Raw genomic sequence first — 22,445 nt, 5'->3', positions numbered from 1 at the left:
GTAGCAGCCGCAGGGGCCCAAGCGCAGCTGACGGGGAGGCAACCTCGAGGAAATGTACAGACTGAGGCACATTTTGTCGAGCTCTCTCACTTCCGTTTTTATCCTCGGGCTCTTCCCTCTTATTTTATCCTTGCGCCAACCTTGTGAATGACTGGCTCAAGACAGTGCCTCCTGGTTCAGGATTCTGATGCAGGGTGTGTGCATGCATCAGAAACAGCCCATGCTTACAAATCTAGCACAGACTCAACGTTGTGGGAATGGATCATGCACGGGGACATGTCCCGGCCCCCTCGTTACAAACATGATTAATTAAAAAAATACCTCGAGTATCCTGTTTTCTCCCAAGGCATTTATTTGGACTCTGAGTGTCAAAGAAGGTTCCAGGAAGAAGTGGTTCCGTTAGCTGAAGGCCATGTGTGACAAGGGGAAATCCTCCAATGCTGACTGATGCTCCTTTGCATTGCTACTGCTGGATGCGCCGGATGGACTGGATCTGGGACGTCTGGGCATGGGAGCCCCACTCCCGCCAGTGCTTGTAGTCCCCCCCATGGTGGTCCGATTCCAGGATGTACTGGAAGCCACGGTAGCCAGGATACTGGTAGCAAACCCACCTGCCAGGGAAAGAACAACAGTCAGACACAAAGTTCTGTCCAAGAACTCTTTGGACGTGACTCTTAAGTCGGAGGTTTTTAGCCTTCAAATTGGCCCATCTTCCCCAAGACCTCACCTGGATGGCCCAGGCTGCCCTGATCATGTCAGATCTCAGAAGCTAAGATGTACCACTGATTTCACAGTATCAGCAGTTAGTCCAAAGTCTCAATCAGAAGGCCAAAGTTATAAATCTTGCATTCCGCTTTTATTGGATATATTAATCCATCTGGTTGCCGAAAAGTTGACAGATTAATATATCCAATAAAAGCGGAATGAGAGATTTATAACTTTGGCCTTCTGATTGAGACTTTGGACTAACCACCGATCTCAGAAGCTAAGCAGGGTCAGCCCTGGCTAGTATTTGGATGGGAGACCTCCAAGGGATACTGGGGTCGGGATGTGGAGGCAGGCGATGGTAAGCCATCTCTGAGCATCCCCACAGGGGGGCCAGAAGTCAGCTGTGAGTTGACGGCGCTCTTCACCATCTCCTCTGCAAACCCCTTCCAAACCACATCTAGGATGTCAGAACAGCACTCCAGTCAAGTCAGGGACTCCCACATGCTGGTCAGGTATTTTACATAGATATTCTGTGATTATTCCGGAGGGGTAGCTGTTTTGAGTCTCTTGTAGCAAAGTGGCACCTTCCACAAGAACAGATGGTGCTGCTTTCTACTGAATCAGGGCCCCGAGTACACCAAGGTGAGTATCGTCTACCCAGGTTGGCAGCAGCTCTTCAGAGGCAGGAAGGTCTTTCACATCACCTCTTAACCTGATGCTTTTTAAACTGGAGATTGAGCCTGGGGCATTTGCGCATCAAGCAGATGCTCTATCGCTGAATCATGCCCAAGACAAAATATTTCAGCATGGGCTTTCATGAGTTAGCTTCCTCAGACTAGCGTTCATGATTTTCTTTCATTGCATCTGAGGAAGAGCCGAGGCGCAAACGGTCATACGAGAATAAGTACTTGGTCATGAAGGTGCCTCAGGACTTCTGATTTGTGATATACATAAGTGATAGGTCAGGCATAATGTCAATGAGACCATTAAGCCTGAGGGCCTCAATGTTAGCCTTGAGTCCCGTATACCTTGTGGCACTTCTTAAAACGCCCATGGGAAAAATCTGGGGTCTGGAGTGAGCTGTTTTTCAGAAAACCTGTGGCAGGGGAACAAAAATGGCTTCCTAAAATCTCTAGTGCCCCTCCTGCTTATAGAATCCCGTCCCAACTTATGGCACATCCTTGTTGGTAAATAAATCTCTTTCTGGCTGAACTCCGTGTGGGTGGGTGCATCTGGTCCACAGGAGGAGCACCAGAAGATCTGAAGAAGTTTGCCTGAACACAAATGCTTATCTCTAGTTGTCGTCTTAATACAACCTGGGCTGTGTGCAGATGACACACTGGTTAAAACCCTCTTGGGTTGACCTTCGGTGGGGGACAGGTATTCAATAGAGAGAAGACCAACTGTGGGACTTCCCTGTCCTCCTTTCTGCTGCTTCTGGACATTTCGGAGAAGGAAGGGCCACCAGCAGGTAAGCTGGGGATGGGGTGGGGGGAGGCTGGCCGGCTGGCTGCAGTCTATGTGCTACATTGGCCCTGGCAACCCAGCTCCCATGACTGGGCCACCCACTCACATGCCTCCTGGCTGCCAGGGAGTGGGGAAGACTGGCTGCCCTCTGCAGTGCCACACCAGCCCAGGCGGCCCGGCTCAGCAGGAGCCCTTCTGCCTGCCGCTTAGCACCTTGAATAAAACTTGGTTGGTCTTAAAGGTGCCCCTGGACTCGAACTGTGTCCTGCTGCTCCAGACCAACATGGCTACCCACCTGAATCTATCAGGAAAAAGATGTTCTGGCTGGTGGGAATTGGGTCGGTGCAGCAGTCCAACGGACTGGCTGGGAAGACCCTGATTCCAGTTCAGCTGTGAAATACATTGGGCCAGTCAGTCTCTCTCAGCTTGACCTACTTCACTGGGTTTTTCTGAGGATCAATGGGGCAGGGACAACGAGAAGCATGTATGGCACTGTGAGCAATTTCAAGTTTAGATAGATACTCAGGACAGCCCCACCAGAACGGAGGCCATGTGGGCGGCATCCCACAAAAGCCTCAATACATCAGTGAGACTTGAAGGTACAACAAGACCTGCTGGACAAGGCCAACATGACTACCCCTCTGGCATTTTCAGCATTGCAAAAGGCGTGTGGTGTCCTGGGCAGCTGACCAATCCACCTGTGGCCTTGGTCCTTTTTGCCCCTGGGGGCTTTGACTGCTCCTAAAAGTGTCAACATGTCCTGGGGGGCTGCCCGGGACGTTCACACCTCTCCGGTGCTTGTGAGGGCCAGGGAAGTGGGTTCTACCCCTTTGCCAACCCCCAGTGGGTCTCTGAGGACCGAGCCAGGCTTTGAACCCGGCTGCCGGCCGACCGCGCCTCTTACTTACGCGCCAGAGTGAACTTTCATGGAGCCCACTTCGCTGTTGCCCCAGCCCATGGCTTGCAAGGAAGGGAAGTCATCCTGCACCTCCCACTGGTGCCCTATGAAGTTTTCCTTCTCGAACAGCATGATCTTGGACTCTTTGTGGTTCTGCAGGTGGAGAAGAACAGACCCCAGGATCAGGCCCTGTCCCTCCTGAGACGGGCAGCTGGGCCTCACCCCTGCGCTTTTAGCAGGCACGGGGTGAGTGGAGAAATGGCAACGGTGACCAGAGTGTAGGCAGAGTGCCTCTCTCAGCCCCTCTGGGGTAACTGATCAAGGATTCCAAGGCAGGATGAGGTGTCAGTGCCAGCCGGCTTGGGTAGTGGTTAAGAGGGGTGGCTTCTCATCTGGCAGGATGGGTTTGATTTCCCGCTCCTCCACATGCAGCCGGCTGGGTGACCTTGGACCAGTCACAGTCCTGATAGCGCTGCTCTCACAGAACATTCCTGCCAGAGCTCTCTCAGCCCCACCTACCTCAAAGGGTATCTGTTGTGGAGAGAGGAAGGGAAGGCGACTGTTAATCTGCTTTGAGACTCCCGGTAGAGAAAAGCGGGGTATAAAATCAACTCTTCTTCTGATTTCAAGAGACCTTCCTGGGGACTTTAATGTGGTTGGAGCTATGTGGATAACAAGAAGAACCTTCCCTCGTCTCTTCTTCTGTCTCGATTTTGGGGTGCCCAAAGACCAATGCACCGATGCCTTTGGAACCCTCCCTAAAAACTCACATCTTTCTCTCCAGCCACAGGGCTTCTCTCCCAAACCCATCATGTGCTTCTTTTGATAGTGACAGAGAGGACCTAGCTAAGTAATGAAGACAGAGCTTCATCTCTCTTCACCCTGGATTGGTGGAATCCTGATAAAAGTTACACCAAAATCTCCCTGGAAATGTCCACTTGTCTTCAAACCTTCATCCTCAGATAGAATTCTGGGTTGTTATGTCGACAAATAGCTGAACTCCTGTGTGTGGGGGAAAAAATGTAAAGAATACCGCTGTGCTCAAAAAGGTAAAGCTTAATATTAAGGACTGTGCAGTTATGAGGCAAACGGGAGGGGACCGCATTCCTGCGAGAGAAGAGAAGTGACAGAGAGCGTAGGCCCCTGTGCAGCCTGCCAAGCAGTGGCGTTGATGCTTAGTTACTGTTACCAAGGAAGTGCTTCTCTTCCCGAGGTTTTCCATAAGTCTGGTTTATTATGGTGCAGGAGTCAGAATGCCTCACTTTTGATTGGTTGATCAGGGGATGGTTTGGGATAGACAGACCTGTAGCTATGGGGTGGAGGTGGGGCTGGCAGGGTCGGCGCTCCTCCTGAAATTTGCCCTGCTCACTCAGCGTCTGACCACTAGCATCCTGGTGACGGCAGTGGTGAGCGAGCAATTGCAGTGGGAGCTGGTGGCAGGGCCGGGCAGGTAGGGTGTGGGGTGGGGGTAGTGCTGGTGTGCATGTGGGTGCAAGCTGGGCGCCAATGAGTGCAGACAGGGCAGTGGGCAGTGGGTGCCTGGCATGGCTACTGCCAGGCTCTGCTGCTACTGCCATGATGCCACAGAGTGCTGCAGGTTGCTGCCCCCTAAAAAAATTGCTTCCCCAGGAAAAAATCTTTGGCTATGGGGATGGGTACGGAGCCAATATAGAAGAAGAAGAGTTGGTTTTTATATGCTGCTTTTCTCTCCCTGAAGGAGTCTGAAAGCTTACATCCACCTTTGCTTTCCCCTCCCTACAACTGTTACCCAGTGAGGAAGGTGGGGCTGAGAGAGCCCTGATATTATTACTGCTTGGTCAGAACAGCTGATAGGTGTTTGGGAGGCCATTCACCCACCCACCCAAACCCACACCCACACACGACTTCCTTCTCATATGTGGAGAGCCACAGTTTGGCCTCCCCTGCGTCTAGTTCATTGTCAATACTCTTTTACCAGGCCTATAATTTTTTTCTCGCAAGGCGTTTTGAGAAGGAGTCAGAGAGCCAATGAGGGGCTTACCGCTGAGCTGATGGGGCGGAAGGACATCAGCCGATCTACGTGGTAAGCGTTGCTTCCGCTCCAGGCCTCCCATCGAGGGTACTCGCCTCGCTCCAGGACGAACTGTTGCCCGCTGAAGCCAGTGTGCTCGTAGCCAAGCCAGCTGCAAGAAAAGGCAGGCATTGTGGCTCTGGATGCTACATTGGGGCTTCCCCCTCACAGCTCAGCAGCCACAGTTGCTTTACTCTCTCTGTCTAGGCTGGACTTTCTCATCCAAGGTTTCCTGAAACCCGGGTTTTGCTGATGGCCCTGGAAGGGTTTCCAGAATGGGTGGGAGAAATTAATTATTTTAATGTATTTTTAAAAATTGTTAAACATTTATCGGGTGGCAAGAGCATAAGTCAGCATATGTAAAGTGCAGCGAACACTCTGAGTGCTGAAGTCATCAGTTTACTCTAAATATTAGTTGAAATAGGGGTAGTCAACCTGTGGTTCTCCAAATGTCCATGGACTACAATTCCCATGAGCCCCTGCCAGCGTTTGAAATTGTAGTCCATGAACATCTGGAGGACCACAGGTTGATTACCCCTGAGTTGAAACATCTTCTGCCTCAGAAGGTTTAGGGAGGGAAAGCACAGTGTAGCTTTTAAAATATCACCTTTAAATTGGCGGACACTACCGTGTTCAGGGTCAACACGAAATCATCCCGAAGTCAATGGTCGAGCTGCTGTGTATGATTTGGGAGGAGTTAGGGCTTCTCTGGCTGCCATTGGCCTGGCTACTGTGATGTCACAGTGGGCTCAGGCAGCTGAATGCTAAGAGAACTGCAGAAGGCTAGGAGGCTTTGAGCCCAATCAGCCACCTGGATTAAACATACAGCGTTTGGAAGCCCACAGAATTCGGAATGCCACAGGGCAGGTGCAGTTTGAGTGACCAGTTAGGGACTATCTTCTCGTTGGCTCCCATCTTTCCATAGCCCCAACCTGCCCCTTGCTCATCCCTGGGGGCCTGGCCTGGCTAGGGAGGGGGGTTCCCGTACTCACGCTCCATTCTCCACCCTGAGTGAGCGGACATTGTCAAAGCTGCTCTCTGTGATGCTGGGACAAGAGGTGGTGAATTCCATCCGTTTCCCCTGGAAGTTCTCTTGGTCGTAGACCGTGATCTGAAAGGCAACGGGCCAAAGTCCCACTAATCAAAGATGGCAAGCGCATGAGAAATTCCTCATGACTTTGGCAGCTGACTTTGCTGGCCGATCCCTGCCAAACCCCATTTCCCTGCCCAGCTTCAGCTGTATTTGGGCAGAGAACCTTCTGGGCCCAGGTCAGTTTTTTTCTTCCGACGGTATGGTCACTGTGCATTCAAACAAAAGAAGGAGCCTTGCGACTACAAGGTATGATCCTTGTTCCATTGTCTGAGGAAGTGCGCATGCCTGCTAAAGCTCATGCCTTGAATAAATCTTTCTTGGCCTTAAAGGTGCCCTTGGACTCAACTGTTATGGTGCGACTTCAGACCCACACGGCCACCCGCTTGAATGTATTGTCCTCCGAGATGCCCCAAGACTTTTTCTCCCCAGAGTAAAGAACGGAAGAAACTTACCTTCCCTGGTCCAAACTGCGAAGCTTGGGGGTTTGTTTGAGCCATCTTGGCTGCAAAGATGGTTTCTGTGAAGAAGGGAAAAGAACGACAATCAAGTCGCCTTCAAACTGTTTGGATCTTGCGCTGCCTCGGAGAATTTCTGCGTCTATGATCGACAAGCACGAAACTCCCCAGGAGAGGGCAGTGCTAGACCACGGAGATCCACAGGGAACAAGAACAAAGCAACTGGGTGAGGCACCAAAGGGATGGGGATACCTTTGACGGAGGTTGTGTGATCAAGTTTTTGCACCTCTGTTCCTAGAAACCATTTCCAGGGACCCAGACCGTACCACAGGGGTCCAGGGTCGCCAGCACCAGAGGGGAACCTATTCTCAAAAGTTCTCTGAGTGTCAGGACTGATCTTTGATCCAATGAGTGTGTGTGCAGGTATTCGGTACCGAATAGCCCCACACACACAGAGCAATTATGCAGGATCCCTAGCATCTGACCAGCAATGTAAGTGCAGCTGCTGAATTTCAGCAGAACGATTTGACTCCTGACGCTCAGGGGCCGAGGGGGGATTGCCAAGCCGAAACCTAAATGGCTAGTTTCAAACGCCTCCTGTGTTTCTTCGAAAATTTGTTTTGGCATTAGAAAACTGCTGGCTGTGCAGGAAAAGGGGGATTGCGGAGCCAGCTGCCTGAGGCGAAGCAGATACGGGTGATGCAGACAGGAGCTTTGCTTCCGAATGTAGCCTTCCCTTGCCTGGCCCTGTCGCTAGACTCACTCAGTGCTGCTGCCTCTGGGGTAGCTATTGGCTGACGTGTCTGCCATGGGAGGTCTGCTTTGAAAGCCTCCAGAATTAATCCAGGCTGTGGATGCTAAGTCCTTCCTGGTCCCTGGGAGGGATGTGGGGGTTAGGATTGCCAGATCCTGGTGGGGCAACTCCTGGAGGCTGGGGGATGGAGCCTGGGGAGGACAGGGAACCCAGTAGGGTATCATGCCACAGAGTCCACCCTGCAAAAGCATCCATTCTCTCCAGGGAAATAAGACCCTTGTAGTGTGAAGATGAGCTGTTGTTCCAGGGTCCCCCCTGGAGGCTGGCATCCCTACAGGGGTCACAGGACAGAAGCACATCTCCTTGGGGTGACTCACCTCGTCCAGCTGACAGTTCCTCCATGGGCCACTCGCTACCGGGGCCGGCTCCATTTGTTTATATAGGGCCGGTGTCCCAACATGCCCGGGCAGAGTTTCGGCTGCGGTCAGCACAATGCATTCTCTGCCATTGTGTGTCGCTTGATCCCTGGAGATTTGAGCCACTCGCCTCCGCAGTCCAAGTTGCATTCCTGGCGGAAAACAGATGCCCCCCCTGCCCCGCCCCACTCCAACGAGACAGTTATGTTCCTAGTGGAATGCCTAGCTGGCTCCCCCATAGTGTATGTGTTTGTGGAGGGGAGGAGAGCTCCGGCAGTGTTCAGCGCATATGTACCCTGGCAAAATAAGGCTGCAATTGATGGTTTGGGACCTTAACAAAGTTGAGTAACCTGAGCACAGAGAGTAATCCCTGCTTCGTGGGGCTGTCACTCTTGGGGTTGAAGGTGCCCAAGGCAACAGACAAAGGTGAGGGGGAGAAGGGAGGGCCATGTGGTCCAAGAGACTCTGGGTTCGGTTTGTGTGAGGTTAGGGATGCCACTTCCAGGGGGTGCCTGGGGATGCCCCAAAATGACAGCTCTTATCTCTCTGCAGGGGAATTGATCTCTATAGAGATCAATTCCACTGCAGAAATGGCTGCTTTGGAGGACAGACTCTATGGCAGCCTTTCTCAATTTTTTTTACTGCTGAGAACCCCCCTGAAACATTCTCTATGCTTTGAGAACCCCCAGAAGTGGTGCGATCATTCAGAATATAGTTGGGAAGCACCTCCTCTAGGCTATTGGACAAGGCAGGTCAACGTTACCCGATAAATGTTTAAGAAATTTAATAAAGATATAAAAAATTAATTCCCACCCACCCGGGAAACCCCTCTAGGCCCATCAAAAAACCCCAGAATTTCACAAAATGTTGGTTGTGAAGGCTTCTTCCATAGCATTGCACCCCCACAAATGTCCCTGTCTTCTCCAGGCTCTGTCCCCAAATATCCCACCTAGATCTGGCAACTCCACCTCCCTCCATCTCCTGCTGGTGGCCTGGGAGAGGGGGTCTGAGAGCCCTCTATGAGGCTCATGGCCTTAGCAAATAAGAGGCCTCAACAAAAGTCCAGGTTGGGAAATGCAGCTCCTGATGCGATTCTGGTTTTTGTGCTGCAGTGAAAAGTAGAACGGCAAGGGGTGGCCATATCCAGAAGAAATCCAAGATGAAAAGAGAGGGGATCAACAGCAGCTGCTGTGTTGGTGCGAACCTTGTGTGTGTGTGTGTGTAGGAATCAAAGCTTGTCGCCAGACTACAGAGATTGGTTCCCCTGGAGAAAACAGCCACTTTGGAGGGTGGATTGTATAGCATAGCGCCCCACAAGGGCCCTGTCCTCCCCTGGTGCCGCCTGCAAATCTCCAGCAGTTTCCCAACCTGAATCTGGCAGCTGTAATCTCCCCCACACCCCTCACCTGTGGCCAGGAAGGACATGGCTACTCTCATATGTGCTCAATAGGCAAGCTTTTGGTTCTCACTGAACTCTTCCCACCTGTAGGCTTCTGAGTAGAAGCAAGAAGCAGCAGAGAGTGACGGGAGGAGACAAAAGGCAGGTTTCCTTCAGCTTGTCCTAGCTAGGGAAGAATGAGACAGGTTCTCTGCTTTCTCGGTCCACCGTGCCGTTCACCTGCCCTGCTCCCTTCTGCTTTGGCCTGGCTTAGGAGTGTTAATCCAATCAAGGCCCATGAGAGAGAGCACATCTCTACCTGCCTGGGCATAAGCCAGAAGAAGTTTGGCTTCTCTCTGACAGGTATCAGGGAGAGGCTTAAGAAGGGAAAAGGAAGAAACCTTGAGAAGAGAAAAAAACACTTGGGATCTGGGGACCGACCGGCACGAGGCAGAGCATGCGGTCGCACTGCGGGGCCAGAATCGGCTTGGCTCTGCTCATGCCCTTGTTTGCTTCCTACACAGATGCTGTGAAAACGTGGTGTCTTCTTGCTCTCTCTCCTCCCCACATCCAGCTGTGCCGGAACTCCTGCCAGCGTGGCAGCTGTGGAAGAAGGAAGCCGTTGTGCAAAGCCTGTGCAGCTAGTTCAGGCCAAGCCTGTCGGCTTCAACAGGCTGGAGTCATTCAGCCTGCCTTAGCAGAATCCCCTCTGCAGGGCAACCTGTGGGGAAAAGTGGGGTTGCCACCTAGACTCCACCCTAACCTTGCATTCCCACAGGTGCAGCGGAAGCTGGCAGGCCTCTCTCCCTGATTGGGGGGCGGGGGGTTGGGGGAGGGCCTTGCTTGGAAACAGGAGCACTGGGCCTCATGCCTGGACTGGGGCTTCCGCTCCAAGGTAATGCAACAGCCGTGACGGGTGGCGGGTGGCGGGAGGCGGGAGGGGGGGCTGCCTGCTCAGCACTTTAGGGGTTGCCTGAGTGACTCTTTTGTTCTTCGCCAATGAGCGGCAGGAAATTCAACAAAGGGCTCCCACCGTCCCTGTCCCCATCGTCCTCCGCTCTGAACCACTCTGGAGGGCAGGCTTCCAGCGATCGCTGATAAAGCCCAAGGCCTGATGAGAGAGTTGGGGCCAATGGCTGGTGGGCCTGGGCAACTGTTGGCCACTGGGCCAGTCCCTGTGGCCCAGAGCTCCTAGACCAGGGCTTGGCTACAGCTGCTTTCTGTATGGTCAACTCTAGGATCACTGGGCCCCATTTGCCACCCCTACAGGTCTGCCTGGTTCTGCTCCTTCCTAGGCCAGAGGTAGTCTAACTGCTGCCCTCCAGATGTTCATGGACCATAATTCCCATGAGCCCCTGCCAGCGAATGCTGGCAGGGGCTTCTGGGAATTGTAGTTCATGGACATCTGGAGGGCCGCAGTTTGACTACCCCTGGCCTAGGCACTGTCCCACACAATAGCCTGACCTCCAAGGTCAACCTGTAGTAGTATTTTGATTATATCAACGTTTTTCTTGCTAATCATGCATGTTTTCCTGTTGTGCAAGCTCGTACCATGTTTTGCCCTTGGCAAACTCTGATTGCATAAGGCTTTTCTTTTGTCTTTTGACAGCTGATTAAAACGGTGTCCAAAACATTTAAGTTATTGCCGTCTTAAGTTAAATTTGGGCTCCTCATCTTGCTTTTTCAAAGATAATGAGCACGTATTGGACATATTCTTAGATGTACCTGTTTGATTACAGCAGCAGGCGTTAGGAACCAATCATTTATCTCGATGTTGATCCTGTGTTTTAGTCAGGAGAGATTCAGCCTAAGATATGGCTGCTAAATTTCTATTAAAAACTGTATTGATGCGATAGTAAAACGGGATTTATCTGGATTCAGCTCTCAGGATTAGGTGAGATTTCTGTGGGTCCGTCTTTTGGATTGACAGCCACATTCCTAAAAGCTGTTGAAGACAAAAAAAAAAAACCTGACAGCTGGTTTGCTTTAAATTTCACTTACAATTGAGGAATTCTTAGGAATACATTTGGGACTTTGCTTTTGAAGCAGCTCTAAGGGTTAACTTTCACTTGCTTGTATTTTCTAACCTCTTGTCTAATAAAGAGAATTGTTTGTTTTATCAATAAAAGAGAAACCCTCTGGAGGTTTTCTGTCTGGTTTGCTGGTCAGTTCATAGGAGAGAACTCAACAATTAATCCATTTGTACTCTCAACCGAGAAACATTGCAAGACAAAAGTTATCATAGAAATCCTGGAGATATCTGTGTTGGAACGTTATAATAGATTAATTCCTATAGAACTAATTAATCCGCCATCTCTCTAAATAGTATGCCAGGTATCTACCAGGTTCAGTTGCATTTTCAAAGTGTCTTTTTTAACATTTTAATCTTTCTTTGCATATCTTCCACCTCTATTTGATCTAATTGACTTTTCAGCTTATTTATCTCTTCCAATTCCTTTTAATATTCTTGCTCTACTTTCTTCTGCTGGTCATTAAAAGACTTTTTGTTCTTTTTTTGCTGTTAGCTGCAATTTTTATCAGTCCTCCTCAAATATAGGCTTTGCTAGCTTCCCAAACTGTCGTTTTGTGTTGTTGATAAACAAAATAAATAGATAAACAAAAGAAACCCTCTGTTAGATTGTGATCTGCTAGTGTTCTTGGCAAAACTTCTGCCCTTTTCATTTTTAAGGTGAGAGTTTTTGAAATCCAGCACATTTCAATACTTGAATATATCTGATGTCCGACTGAGTAGAAGGTATAATCTCCTTCTTTCCAAGGGCATCATCTCCAAATATCATTTAGATCTAATATCCTCACCTATCTTGAAACATATTCCAGTGGTTTTCCACCTGTATTTTTGGACCTTTTTTGACATCTAATACATAAAAAAACCCAACAGCAACAGTTGCTACTATTACTCTGGATAGATTCCAGTGGGCAGCTGTGTTGGTCTGAAGTAGCACAAAAAAAAAAAAACGGAGTCCAATAACACCTTTAGAGTCTAATGCACTCGAAAGCCGATGCCTTGAATAAATCTTTGTTATCTTAAAGGTGCCATTGGACTCCATTTTGTGCTATTACTCTGAGACATGTTGGACATGGATTGGCCTGTTACAACCCCCTTCTTTCAACAAAACGGATTTCAGATCCTGTGTCATTTGCCATTAGAAGTGGCTGCTATTGCTGGCCCAAAGGGAGGAAAGGCAGCATGGGACAGCCCAATCTCAGAAGCTAAGCAGGGTCGCAATTTGGAAGAGAGGCCACCCAAGAAGATTTTGCTCTGGAAGGCCATGACCAGCCACCTTTGCTTCTCACTTCCCTTGACAGACCTGTGCCGGGGTGGCTGTGTGCCTCGTTCTTGATCCATTACAGAACCTATATGTCACAGCGGTGGAGCATAATTCATTAAGCAGTGTGCATGTGTGTGTCTGTGTAAAGTGCCATGACGTCAGCAGACAACTAATGGCCATCCCGGCACAGGTTCCTGTCTGTTGTTGCTGTTATTAAAGGTTCCAGAGAACTGTGACTGGTCCAAGGCAGGGGTTTGCTGGCAGGGGCTCATGGGAATTACATGGACATCTGGAGGACATCTGGAGGACCACAGGTTGACTACCCCTGGTCCAAGGTATCTATATCTTTTCCTGTTTCCTGTAAACCGCCCTGAGCCCTTGGGGAGGGCAGTATATAATAAATAAATAAATAAATAAATAGATAAATAGATAAATAAATAAATAAATAAATAAAGGTCACCCAAGTGGCTGTGAGTGGAGGAAGTTTCAAACTCAGTTCTCCAGATTAGAGGCTGCCGGTCTTAACCACCAAGCTGGCTCTACACCAAGCATGCTCTTACGGACACAGCCGATATCCTGGCACTGAACTTCTCTGCCAAGGCCCCACCTTGTTGAGCCATGGAACTCTAGGACTGAGATCCAGAGGTTTACTACCTCTGTAAATGGAGGCTCCCTTTAGTCATCACAGACCTCTCTGCCACTAACCTGGCTAATCCCTTTTAAAAGCCACAGGCTATTAAAAAGAACAATCTGCTCAATCCAGATAAGCAAATTGACCAACATCCAACAGAGCAGGTGCCTAGCTCACCTACATTCAATGTGTCAATCAGTCCAGGTTGCACAACCAAAGGTAAAGCATGGCTTTTGAGCAGCAGTCCACTAGAGGGCAGAAGAGTTATTTAAATATCCTCTTCCACCTCTGGAGCTTCCCCATTGCTGTTCATATTGGATTGGTCCTAGCTACAGGCGCACCTTTATAATGGCGCACCTTAATGATCTACCAGAGTTTTGCAAGGGAGGTATCCTAAGATACCATTCTCTGACAGAGGATGTAACTGTGTTGCAGGTGGTGTAGATACCCTGTGTCAGATTGTTTTTGAATGTAATTCCTTTTCTGAGACTAGGAATCTTCAGTTCTTCCTTTGCTCCAAAATATAATCATATGGTCACATTTATTAGAAGATAGCAGCAGACCTAGCAGTCTTTTAGCAGCAAATTTGTATACATCTTTGATAGATCTTTGCAGCCGTTCAAATGGGGTCTAACTTTTTCTACATTTTAGCATTCTGCTTAGAACTAATCAGATAAGAAATGGCATAAAGTAAGTAGATAGGTAGTTATTTTAGTGTTTTTTAAAAAACTCGCTGTGATATCCTAAATGGTCTCCATCAAAGAAAGAGGCTTAATAGTTGTCCTTCCAGTGGTTAGAAATGACCAAGGTTGCATTCTGGTAATATAATCAATGGGCAACTGTATTTTTCAAATCTGGATTTTGAACATATATATTAAAAAAATTAAGGATACCACCCAGTCCAATGGAATTACATATAATTTCCATGGATTTAATGGAAAAGCCCCTCATTGGTTTTCAAAATGGCGGCTGGGGAGAGCCCTCCCACCCTCTGCCTTGCTGTTTCTTTCTCTGAGAAAAGAGGAAATAAAGTTTGGGTTTTTTTATCTACCCTTATTTGGGCAGGCTGACCTGTCCCCTCCAAAGTGGCCAATGGAGGACATGGAGGTTGTGGGGAGGGCCACACAATCATTTAAACCTTTGGCAGCCAAGGCTCCTTTCATTTCTGGGAGGCAAGGGAGGGAGACACCACTTCCTGGTACCTCAAAGCCAAAAAATTACTTCAGCAGTACCTCCATGGTCAAAAGGTTGAAGAAGATTGAGACAGGTTGATAGCTACAGCAGAGGAGTCATCAGTGATCATGGCATGTGTTGGAACCAATAACACTGGGAAATGTAGTCCTTTGGTTTGGAAGACAAAGCTTATGCTACTATGGAGGTTAAAGGCTGGGACCTCAAAGGGACCTTGCCCAGAATTGCTGTCAGTTCCACATGCATAGCCAAAGAAATAAATTTGAGTCCAGTGGCACCTTGAAGACCAACAGAGTCCTTTGTTCTGCTGCTTCAGACCAACATGGCTACCCACCAGAATCTACCTGAAGAAGTGCTCATTCACATGAAAGTTTATACCCTGAATTAAACTTTGCTGGTCTGAAAGGTCTTCCGTCTGAGAAATAGTGCCTGCACTCGAAAGCTCATGCCTTGAATAAATCTTTGTTGGTCTTAAAGGTGCCACTGGACTCTATTTTTGTTGTGCTACTTCAGACCAACACGGCTACCCACCAGAATCTGGTCTTAAAGGTCCCACTGAACTCTGTTCTATTGCTTCAGACCACGAAGGCCACCCACCTGGATCTACCTGAAGAAGCATGCCTGCACACAAAAGCTTAGACCCAGATTTAAACTCTGCCTGAAGCAGCAGAACAGGGTTTCTGTCCGGGGTCCCCTTGAAGACCAACCCAGTTTAACCCTGGGTAGAAACTCTCCCTCTCGTGTGCACGTACGCTACTTCAGAGAGATCCAGGTGGGTAGCAGGGTTGGTCTGAAGCAGCATAGAATCATAGAATCACAGAGTAGGAAGGGACCTCTAGGGTCATCTAGTCCAACCCCCTGCACTATGCAGGACACACACAACCCTCTCGCTCATCCACTGTCACCTGCCACCCCCATGAGCAGGGGTAGTCAAACTGCGGCCCTCCAGATGTCCATGGACTACAATTCCCAGAAGCCCCTGCCAGCATTCGCTGGCAGGGGCTTCTGGGAATTGTAGTCCATGGACATCTGGGGGACCGCAGTTTGACTACCCCTGCCCTTGAGCCTTCACAGAATCAGCCTCTCTGTCAGATGGCTATACAGCCTCTGTTTAAACATTTGCAAAGATGGAGAACCCACCACCTCCCGAGGAAGCCTGTTCGGCAGAACAAGGCTTCTGTCCAGGGTGCCCTCGAAGACCAACAAAACTCAATGCTAAGGCTGGCACCCAGGATGTGGCTGGCCTTAAACTCCACAGACCCCAAACTTCCTTCCAGTCGCCAGCAGTTCCCAAATGGGAGTCCGATGGCGTCCCTCAAAGCGCTTTCGCGGGCCTGGAATGCCCTCCGTGGGCCTTGAGGCTGCCGTCGGACTCCGGTTCCTTCGCCGGCGCGAGGGAGGCGCGGCCTGAAACGTCCTCATTCCGACGAACGAAGGGCCGCCGCAGTCAACGAGACCGCCCTGCGGGTCTGAGGCCGGGTCTGAGGCGAGAGGAGGCGCCGCCGCGGCCTGGCCCGGCCTGGGCTGAGGGGACGGGCGGGCCCGGAGGCGGGGCTCGTGCAGGCAGCGCGGCCGAGGGGCGGAGAGCGGCCGGGGCCGGGCCTACTCCGCGCCGCCCTTTCCTCCTCCTCCTCCTCCTCCTCCCAGCTGCGCTCGATGCCGGGCCCGGGAGCGGCTGCGGGGCGGCGGCGCGAGGCAGGCGGTAGCCGGCTGGGCCTCGGCTGCGGAGCGTGAGGAGAGGTGAGGTGAGGTGCGGGGGAGCCCTGCGCGGGTGGCCGCGGCGGCCTGCGGGGCCGTGAGGGGAAGGGGAGGGCGGCGGCGGTTCGGCTTGGCGCGGGGGAGACGGAGCTCCTGCACACGCCCCTCGGCCAGCGCCTTCTGCGGCGTCGCGCCCGGGACTGGCGGGCCCGCTGGGGGCCGTGTCCCGCCCGCCCGTTTGCCTTCAGGGGCGGCTCTGTGGGGGGACCCTAATCCCTCGGGGTGGGGGGTGTGGAGGGGAGGGAGAACATGGCTGCAGTTAATTCTGGGGGAGCTCCCGGCCACGGCTGGGGGTTGGCACCAGGCAGGTAATTCCGGGAGGACTCCGGGACAGACCTGAGGTTGGCAGCAGGCAGGTCTTGGGAGCGCTCCAGGCCGGGGCTGGAGGTTGGCAGCAAGCATGTAATTCTGGTGGGGCTCCAGGACAGACCTGGAGGTTGGCAGCAGACAGTTCTGAGAGTGCTCTGGAGGTTGGCCGCAGGTAGGTAATTCTGAGAGGTGGCCGGGACAAACTGGGAGCGCTCTCCAGGCCATGGCTGGAAGCTAGCAACAGCTTGAGATTGGCAGCAGGCAGGTCATCCCAGGAGGTCTCCCGGCTACCCCTGGAGGTTGGCAGCAAGCATATTTACTGGCTTAATTTATTTCCTTGGACTTCTGTTCCCTCCTGGCTCAGGGCGGATTGCAGCACATTTAGAATGACATAGAATGTTACAATGCAGTCTAAAATTAATTACATTAAAATTGCCCTGGGATTTGGGAGGATGTGATGTGATTCTGCCAGGATTTGGGGGAAGATCTCCAGGCCACACCTGGAGGTTGGCAGCCCCTGTGTGACCTGAGCGGGGCTTTGTGAGTAGGCATTTCAGGCGCTGTGACAGAAAGCGTTCCTGTAGTTGGAGGAGTGAAACAGGGTTGTGTTCTCTCCCACCTTCTTTTCCGCCTTCATAGGAATGGCGCTGGCACACCTGCTCCTGGGTTATGGGCTCCCATTCAAATGGGGGGCAGAGCACAGCTCTGCCGAAAACCTGTGGATGTGTCTGGTGGACGTGCACACACTGCATTGTCAAGGGGAGAGTGGGCTGGCACCCGTGCCCCGCCTTCTTCCATTTCTGCAGCGCTACCTGCACGGAAGGGGAGGGGGGAGAGTTCAAAGGTGTGTTTGTGTGGTCTGAATAGCATGCAAGACACCGGAGGCGAGCCAAGCACTGCAGGGGAAGATGTGTTTGTGGGTATGGATGCCTTAGGCGTGTGCGTAGTGCTGAGTGTTCCTGATACCCCTCCCACCTTTCCGACAGATGCTTCAGTATGTTCTGTGTACATCTGCCTGCCCTCGGCCGGCGTACTAAACTGTTTACGTGCCCTTCTTTTGCATCAGGAAGATTTGCATGGAAGGAGGGACATTGGAAATGCTTGCCAGACAATGCTTTGTGTGTTTGTGCTTCAGTCGCATCCCTAGAGTTCTTGGGAGCCCTTTGTGTGTTTGCATGTCTATCAGGCCAGTGTTTCTGGGCTGATCTGTGTCATATCCCAGGCTGTATGTGCAGAAAGCTGTGCGTTTACACAGCAAACGGATCCGTTTTCAGCTATGATGGTAGAGACATATGGTTCTCCCCGCCCCCATCCCCTCTGCTTGGCATCTTGTTGGCATTCAGCCCTTGTGGGGCTAGTTGTCCTTCCTCCAGAGGCTTTCCTGAATACTTATCCCCTTCCCCAGCTGCACATGCAATTTTGGGCCCCTTGGTGGGGGATTCTGTGCAGTTGGCAGCAGGGACTGGGTTAGCTGATCTAGGCCTGGCTCTTGAATCTCGGCCCTGCTGCTGGAGGCAGACTGCCTTGGTGTCTCCTTGAAAGGGCAGTGGTTGCATTGTGTACAAAGCAAGCAAGGGAAGGGCCCGTCTTAGAACTTGGTCAAGTGGCATTTTCTGCACAAATAGGACAACAATCTGAAGGTGTAACTGGGGTAATTTTCAGGAAGATGGAAATACACTGAGGTCGCTGCACCAAGCTGGTTTTCTGGTTGTGATATGCCTCACTGGGTTTCTTTTTTTTAGCTGCCCTCTTAACTTTTCTTTCTTTTTCGTCTCCAGTTTATTTTATTTTATGTTTGTTGCTGTTCTCTTCCGTGGCAGTATGCCACACAAAAAGGGTATGGTCTCGTTATCCCAAGCCACTTGAGGCGCATTCTACTTTAATGGCTGCGTTTTGGGCATGCGCGTTAAAGCTATAAAGGGGAGAAGCTGTTCTGTTCTGGAAGACGTGCTTCATTGAGGATGTGGTGGGAGAACCATGATGGTGTCATGAATACCGTGTTGCATACTCCCATTTTTCAAAACGTGCGTGAAACGGCCCCAGGGCTTTACTGCGCATGTTGGCTGTCTTTGTGCTATGGGCAGTTTCATGCATTTTGCAGAGCAGCCAGTTTGGTGTAGTGGTTAGGAGTGCGGACTTCTAATCTGGCATGCCAGGTTCGATTCTGCACTCCCCCACATGCAACCAGCTGGGTGACCTTGGGCTCGTCACGGCACTGATAAAACTGTTCTGACCGAGCAGGAATATCAGCGCTCTCTCTGCCTCACCCACCCCACAGGGTGTCTGTTGTGGGGAGAGGAATGGGAAGGCGACTGTAAGCCGCTTTGAGCCTCCTTCGGGTAGGGAAAAGCGGCATATAAGAACCAAGTCTTCTTCTTCTTCTTCAAATCACTCTGCTTCTCTGGCTCTGCTGAGCCATGGCTTTGTCATGCTGGGGGTATGTCTGAAATATATAGAATGCATGAAGGGTTATTGTGGATAGCAGTAAAGTCCTGGCCTTGTCTACCTTCTCTTATAAAGGGGGTTACAGTAGGAGAATGGTCATTGAGAACTCCTGTGCTGGTCATGCAGGAAGCTGTGTGGCTTCTACTCCTTGTACATGTTTTGTCGGCAGAAGTGTGGGGAGAGCTGTCATCTCTGAGGTGAGTACAGGAGCCACGAGAAGGGCAATGTTGAGTCCTTCCCCTGCCGTTCCCTGTTTCTAAAGGCCAAAATAAAGTAAGAGGGGTAGGACCCAGTGAAGGACCAGATACAGGGCAAGTACAGAGGCACTGGGATACCAATATGGCAAATCAAATATACAAAAATGACTGGAGTCTTCAAACTTCTTTATTATATTCTTTATTCTTTTATACACAAATAGCAATTGTTGAAACTAGCTACGAATAGCAATTGTTGGAACTTATCTTACTCTCTGTTAGGAGACGACTTCTTTATACCTAAGTTGTTTTTCAAAATATGAAAATTGAAGTCCCTTGATAAAGCCAAAGAGTGAAACACGTTTGGGATTTGTATAAAAGAATAAAGAAGAACGGACTCCATAAAAGTCTTTTTTGTATGTTTGATTTGCCATATTGGTATCCCAGTGCCTCTGTACTTGCCCTGTTTCTAAAGGAGCACAAACTCCTGCACTTATGAACCAGATAATAGTTGAAGAGCATAAACTGACATGTGTGCGCATGTGACCCAGGTCTCGCTTGGGCCGAGCACGGGGGAGATTTCCAGAGCAGCCTGTGAGCATCCAGAACGCACTCTATTGTTCGCAGAAATACAAGTGAGTTGGCCCACAAATGCTAACTTAGGATAACGGCGTGCAAGAGGATGGGGCACGGGCCGAACAGGCCGATCTGGGAGGCGCATCATTATCATTGGTAATGTATCTGTCTCCTCTCCCCCTTCAGTTGTCAACTTTGAGCAGCAGTCATTGCAGCACATGTTGAATGTGAGCCTGGCCAGCTCCTTTGGCAGCCGGTTAAGCCGAGCTGGGCTCCGTGCTCCTTCTGCGTCACCACCTGCCGTGTTCATCCATCCCGTGGGTGTGGGTGTGACCTGGATTGCCTCTGGGGAGAGAGAGAGAGTTCTGGCTGGGGTGTCTGGAATGCAGGTTTTCTCCCTTGTCATAATGGCCTCCCTTGGAGAGGGGTGGAGTGCCGGTATGCAAACAAATCCGCCGATCCTTCAGACTTGTTTGCCAGGTCAGAGGCCTGACGTTCCTGTCGGGGGCGAAGGTACCTAGCTGCTTTGCTGGCTGGCTTTGGGTTTTTTAACCACCTTAGCCGAGGATCCGCAAATAGAATTCTGGTTTCATTGGTGAGGTCTGACTGGGAAATGATTTGTTGTTACTGCCTTTGGAAGGGGGGAGCTCTCCCACTCCAGCACCTCCCCCCCCCCCACACCGCTACTCTAGTCTGGTCTTGGCACAAGAGACGCTTGTCTTGTGTGCTGGAACCTGTGGGTTGCTTTGTGTGCTGCCACAAGGACCCCGTGTCCAGGAAAGGAGGCCTTGAATAGTTATGTTGCCAAACTGCAGAACCAGATGGGTGGAAGGGGGGTGGAATAAGGAAGTAAATGTCAGACAGGCTCGAAGGTCCTCCTCCTTCTGCCGGTTGTTTCTGGGAGGTTTGCCGGCAGGCCCTGCCAGCCACGTTCCCTCTGCCTTGTTTTCTTCTCAGCATCCGTGGCCTGACCAGCGCCTTAGCTAATGCCTGCTGTTAAGGCTGTTCTTTCCCCTAAGGGGAATCCTGGGCACTCCAGCTTTGTGAGGGGCTTTCCATTTGGAGTCCATCCTGCTCGTGAACAGGACAAATTGGTACCACTTGAAGTACAGTCAGGAATTCCAGCTGTGCCTAAATGCCTTTGCCTGACTTTTTGACTGGAGAATCTTACTCTTCATTTGGTTTCTGGACTCTGGTTGCCTGTGAGTTTCTGGGCCTACTTGAAAAGTACTGGCCACTGTCTTGAAAGCCCTAAACCAGGGGTAGTCAAACTGCGGCCCTCCAGATGTCCATGGACTACAATTCCCAGAAGCTTCTGGGAATTGTAGTTCATGGACATCTGGAGGGCCGCAGTTTGACTACCCCTGCCCTAAACTGTCGTGGATCACAGCAGCTCAAAGGTCTCCTCCTCAAGGGTGGACCTGCCTTGGTGCTAAGGGAGTGGCAGCAGGCTAGTTGCAGGCCACAGGGATCACATGCCTCTTTTACGATCATTGCTCCGTCTGCTGATTGGGTGTTGACCTCTCATGTCTTTCACCTATATACCTCAAGGCCTGCCCAGGTGGGAGCTGCCTTCTAGTTTCCTGCCCCTGCAAGACTGCAAGTGAGGACTTTCTATCATGGGCTTAAATTTTTTGGGGGGTAGCTACGGATGTGGGTCAGTCTTCCAGGGGATTTTAAAAGATCAGCATCTTCTTGCAGGTTCAGCTAAGGGAGGAATATAAAACCACCAGGAGCTGGTTTTGGGAGGGTGGTATAGAAATTCAGTAAATAATAACTTTTCAAAGAGAGGCTTCGTAAATATTTTAAATAAATATTTTAAAGAAATGAAGCCAGTGGGTCTCATTCTCTGTGTCCCTTACAGAGGATACCTATGATTGAAGGGGGGGGGATCATCTTTGCAATGGTATGAACTTTCTGAAATCATTGGAATTGGAAAATTTTCAAATTGTTGTAAAGAACATGATCTGATTTAGCAGATTTATTTATTTTAACCTGTATTTGGTAAACATAATTTTAAGACGTACCATATACTGGCTGTATGCCCTAATAGCAACAAGCTCTTGAGCTGAAATGTTTCATTAGGGGGAAGGTAAGCACGGTTTAAATGTCATATTCAAACCAACTCAAAAGTTTTAGGGGGAAATTATTGTTACCCGAAGGAGCCTCTTGTGGCGCAGAGTGGTAAGGCAGCCGTCTGAAAGCTTTGCCCATAAGGCTGGGAGTTCAATCCCAGCAGCCGGCTCAAGGTTGACTCAGCCTTCCATCCTTCCGAGGTCGGTAAAATGAGTACCCAGCTTGCTGGGGGGTAAACGGTCATGACTGGGGAAGGCACTGGCAAACCACCCCGTATTGAGTCTGCCATGAAAACGCTGGAGGGCGTCACCCCAAGGGTCAGACATGACTCGGTGCTTGCACAGGGGATACCTTTACCTTTACCTTTATTGTTACCCGAATGGCAAGGGAACCAGCATGGTGTGTTGGTCAAGAGAGGAGAACCCGATTTGATCCCCCACTCCTCCACAGGCAGCCAGCTGGGTGACATTGGGCTGGTCACAGTTCTCTTGGGGATGTTCTTGCCGAGCAGTTCTCTCAGAGCTCTCTCAGCTCCACCTACTTGTTTTGGGGAGAGGAAGGGAAAGGTATTTGTAAGCTGCTTTGGGACTCATTTGAATATTCAAAAGCAGGGTATAAAAAGCCAGCTCTTCTCCTCAAATACTTGAACAAATGTAAATAAGAATTTTTGCTTTGGTGTTGATTCGACCTGCACAGTTAATTAGAAAAATCCATAACAATTTAAAAAGAAAATCTGGGTTGTTGTATTTTTCTCCC

The 22,445-nt window shown here is 50.4% G+C and overlaps 2 protein-coding genes across 12 annotated transcripts in view; one reads left to right on the top strand and one right to left on the bottom strand.

The window, feature by feature from the left end:
- Positions 1 to 334: 334 nt before the first annotated feature.
- Positions 335 to 7,874, bottom strand: CRYBA1 (crystallin beta A1). The gene is made up of 6 exons (XM_077312688.1): positions 7,803 to 7,874; positions 6,669 to 6,733; positions 6,116 to 6,234; positions 5,094 to 5,235; positions 3,084 to 3,226; positions 335 to 611 (listed from the first exon to the last, which is right to left on the bottom strand). Exons 1-6 carry the CDS (start codon positions 7,825 to 7,827, stop codon positions 464 to 466), a joined length of 642 nt encoding a protein of 213 aa, XP_077168803.1. The 5' UTR covers positions 7,828 to 7,874; the 3' UTR covers positions 335 to 463.
- Positions 7,875 to 15,807: 7,933 nt separating this feature from the next.
- MYO18A (myosin XVIIIA) overlaps positions 15,808 to 22,445 on the top strand; it is a 144,978-nt gene continuing 138,340 nt past the window's right edge. For 2 of the 11 annotated variants that reach the window (XM_077312280.1, XM_077312285.1), the window contains exon 1: positions 15,881 to 16,071. The gene's annotated coding sequence lies outside the window, so the exon portion shown is untranslated. Of the gene's footprint in view, positions 16,082 to 22,445 lie in introns of all 11 variants that reach the window. The other 9 variants (XM_077312274.1, XM_077312273.1, XM_077312275.1 and 6 more) reach the window with 9 other exon arrangements.

Source organism: Paroedura picta, chromosome 15 (assembly GCF_049243985.1).
Source record: "Paroedura picta isolate Pp20150507F chromosome 15, Ppicta_v3.0, whole genome shotgun sequence".
Classification (NCBI taxonomy): domain Eukaryota; kingdom Metazoa; phylum Chordata; class Lepidosauria; order Squamata; family Gekkonidae; genus Paroedura; species Paroedura picta.
The sequence above is the reverse complement of the archived record's forward strand: the minus strand, read 5'-3'. Positions and strand labels throughout refer to the sequence as shown.

Bases quoted from the DNA above. Each gene is read 5' to 3' on its own strand.
- CRYBA1 (XM_077312688.1), bottom strand. From the start codon at position 7,827: ATGGAGGAACTGTCAGCTGGACGAG. The intron at 6,734-7,802 runs GTGAGTCACCCC...CCTTCTTCACAG, and splicing joins GGAACTGTCAGCTGGACGAG to AAACCATCTTTGCAGCCAAG. The intron at 612-3,083 runs GTAAGTAAGAGG...TTTCCCTGGCAG, and splicing joins ATGAAAGTTCACTCTGGCGC to GTGGGTTTGCTACCAGTATC.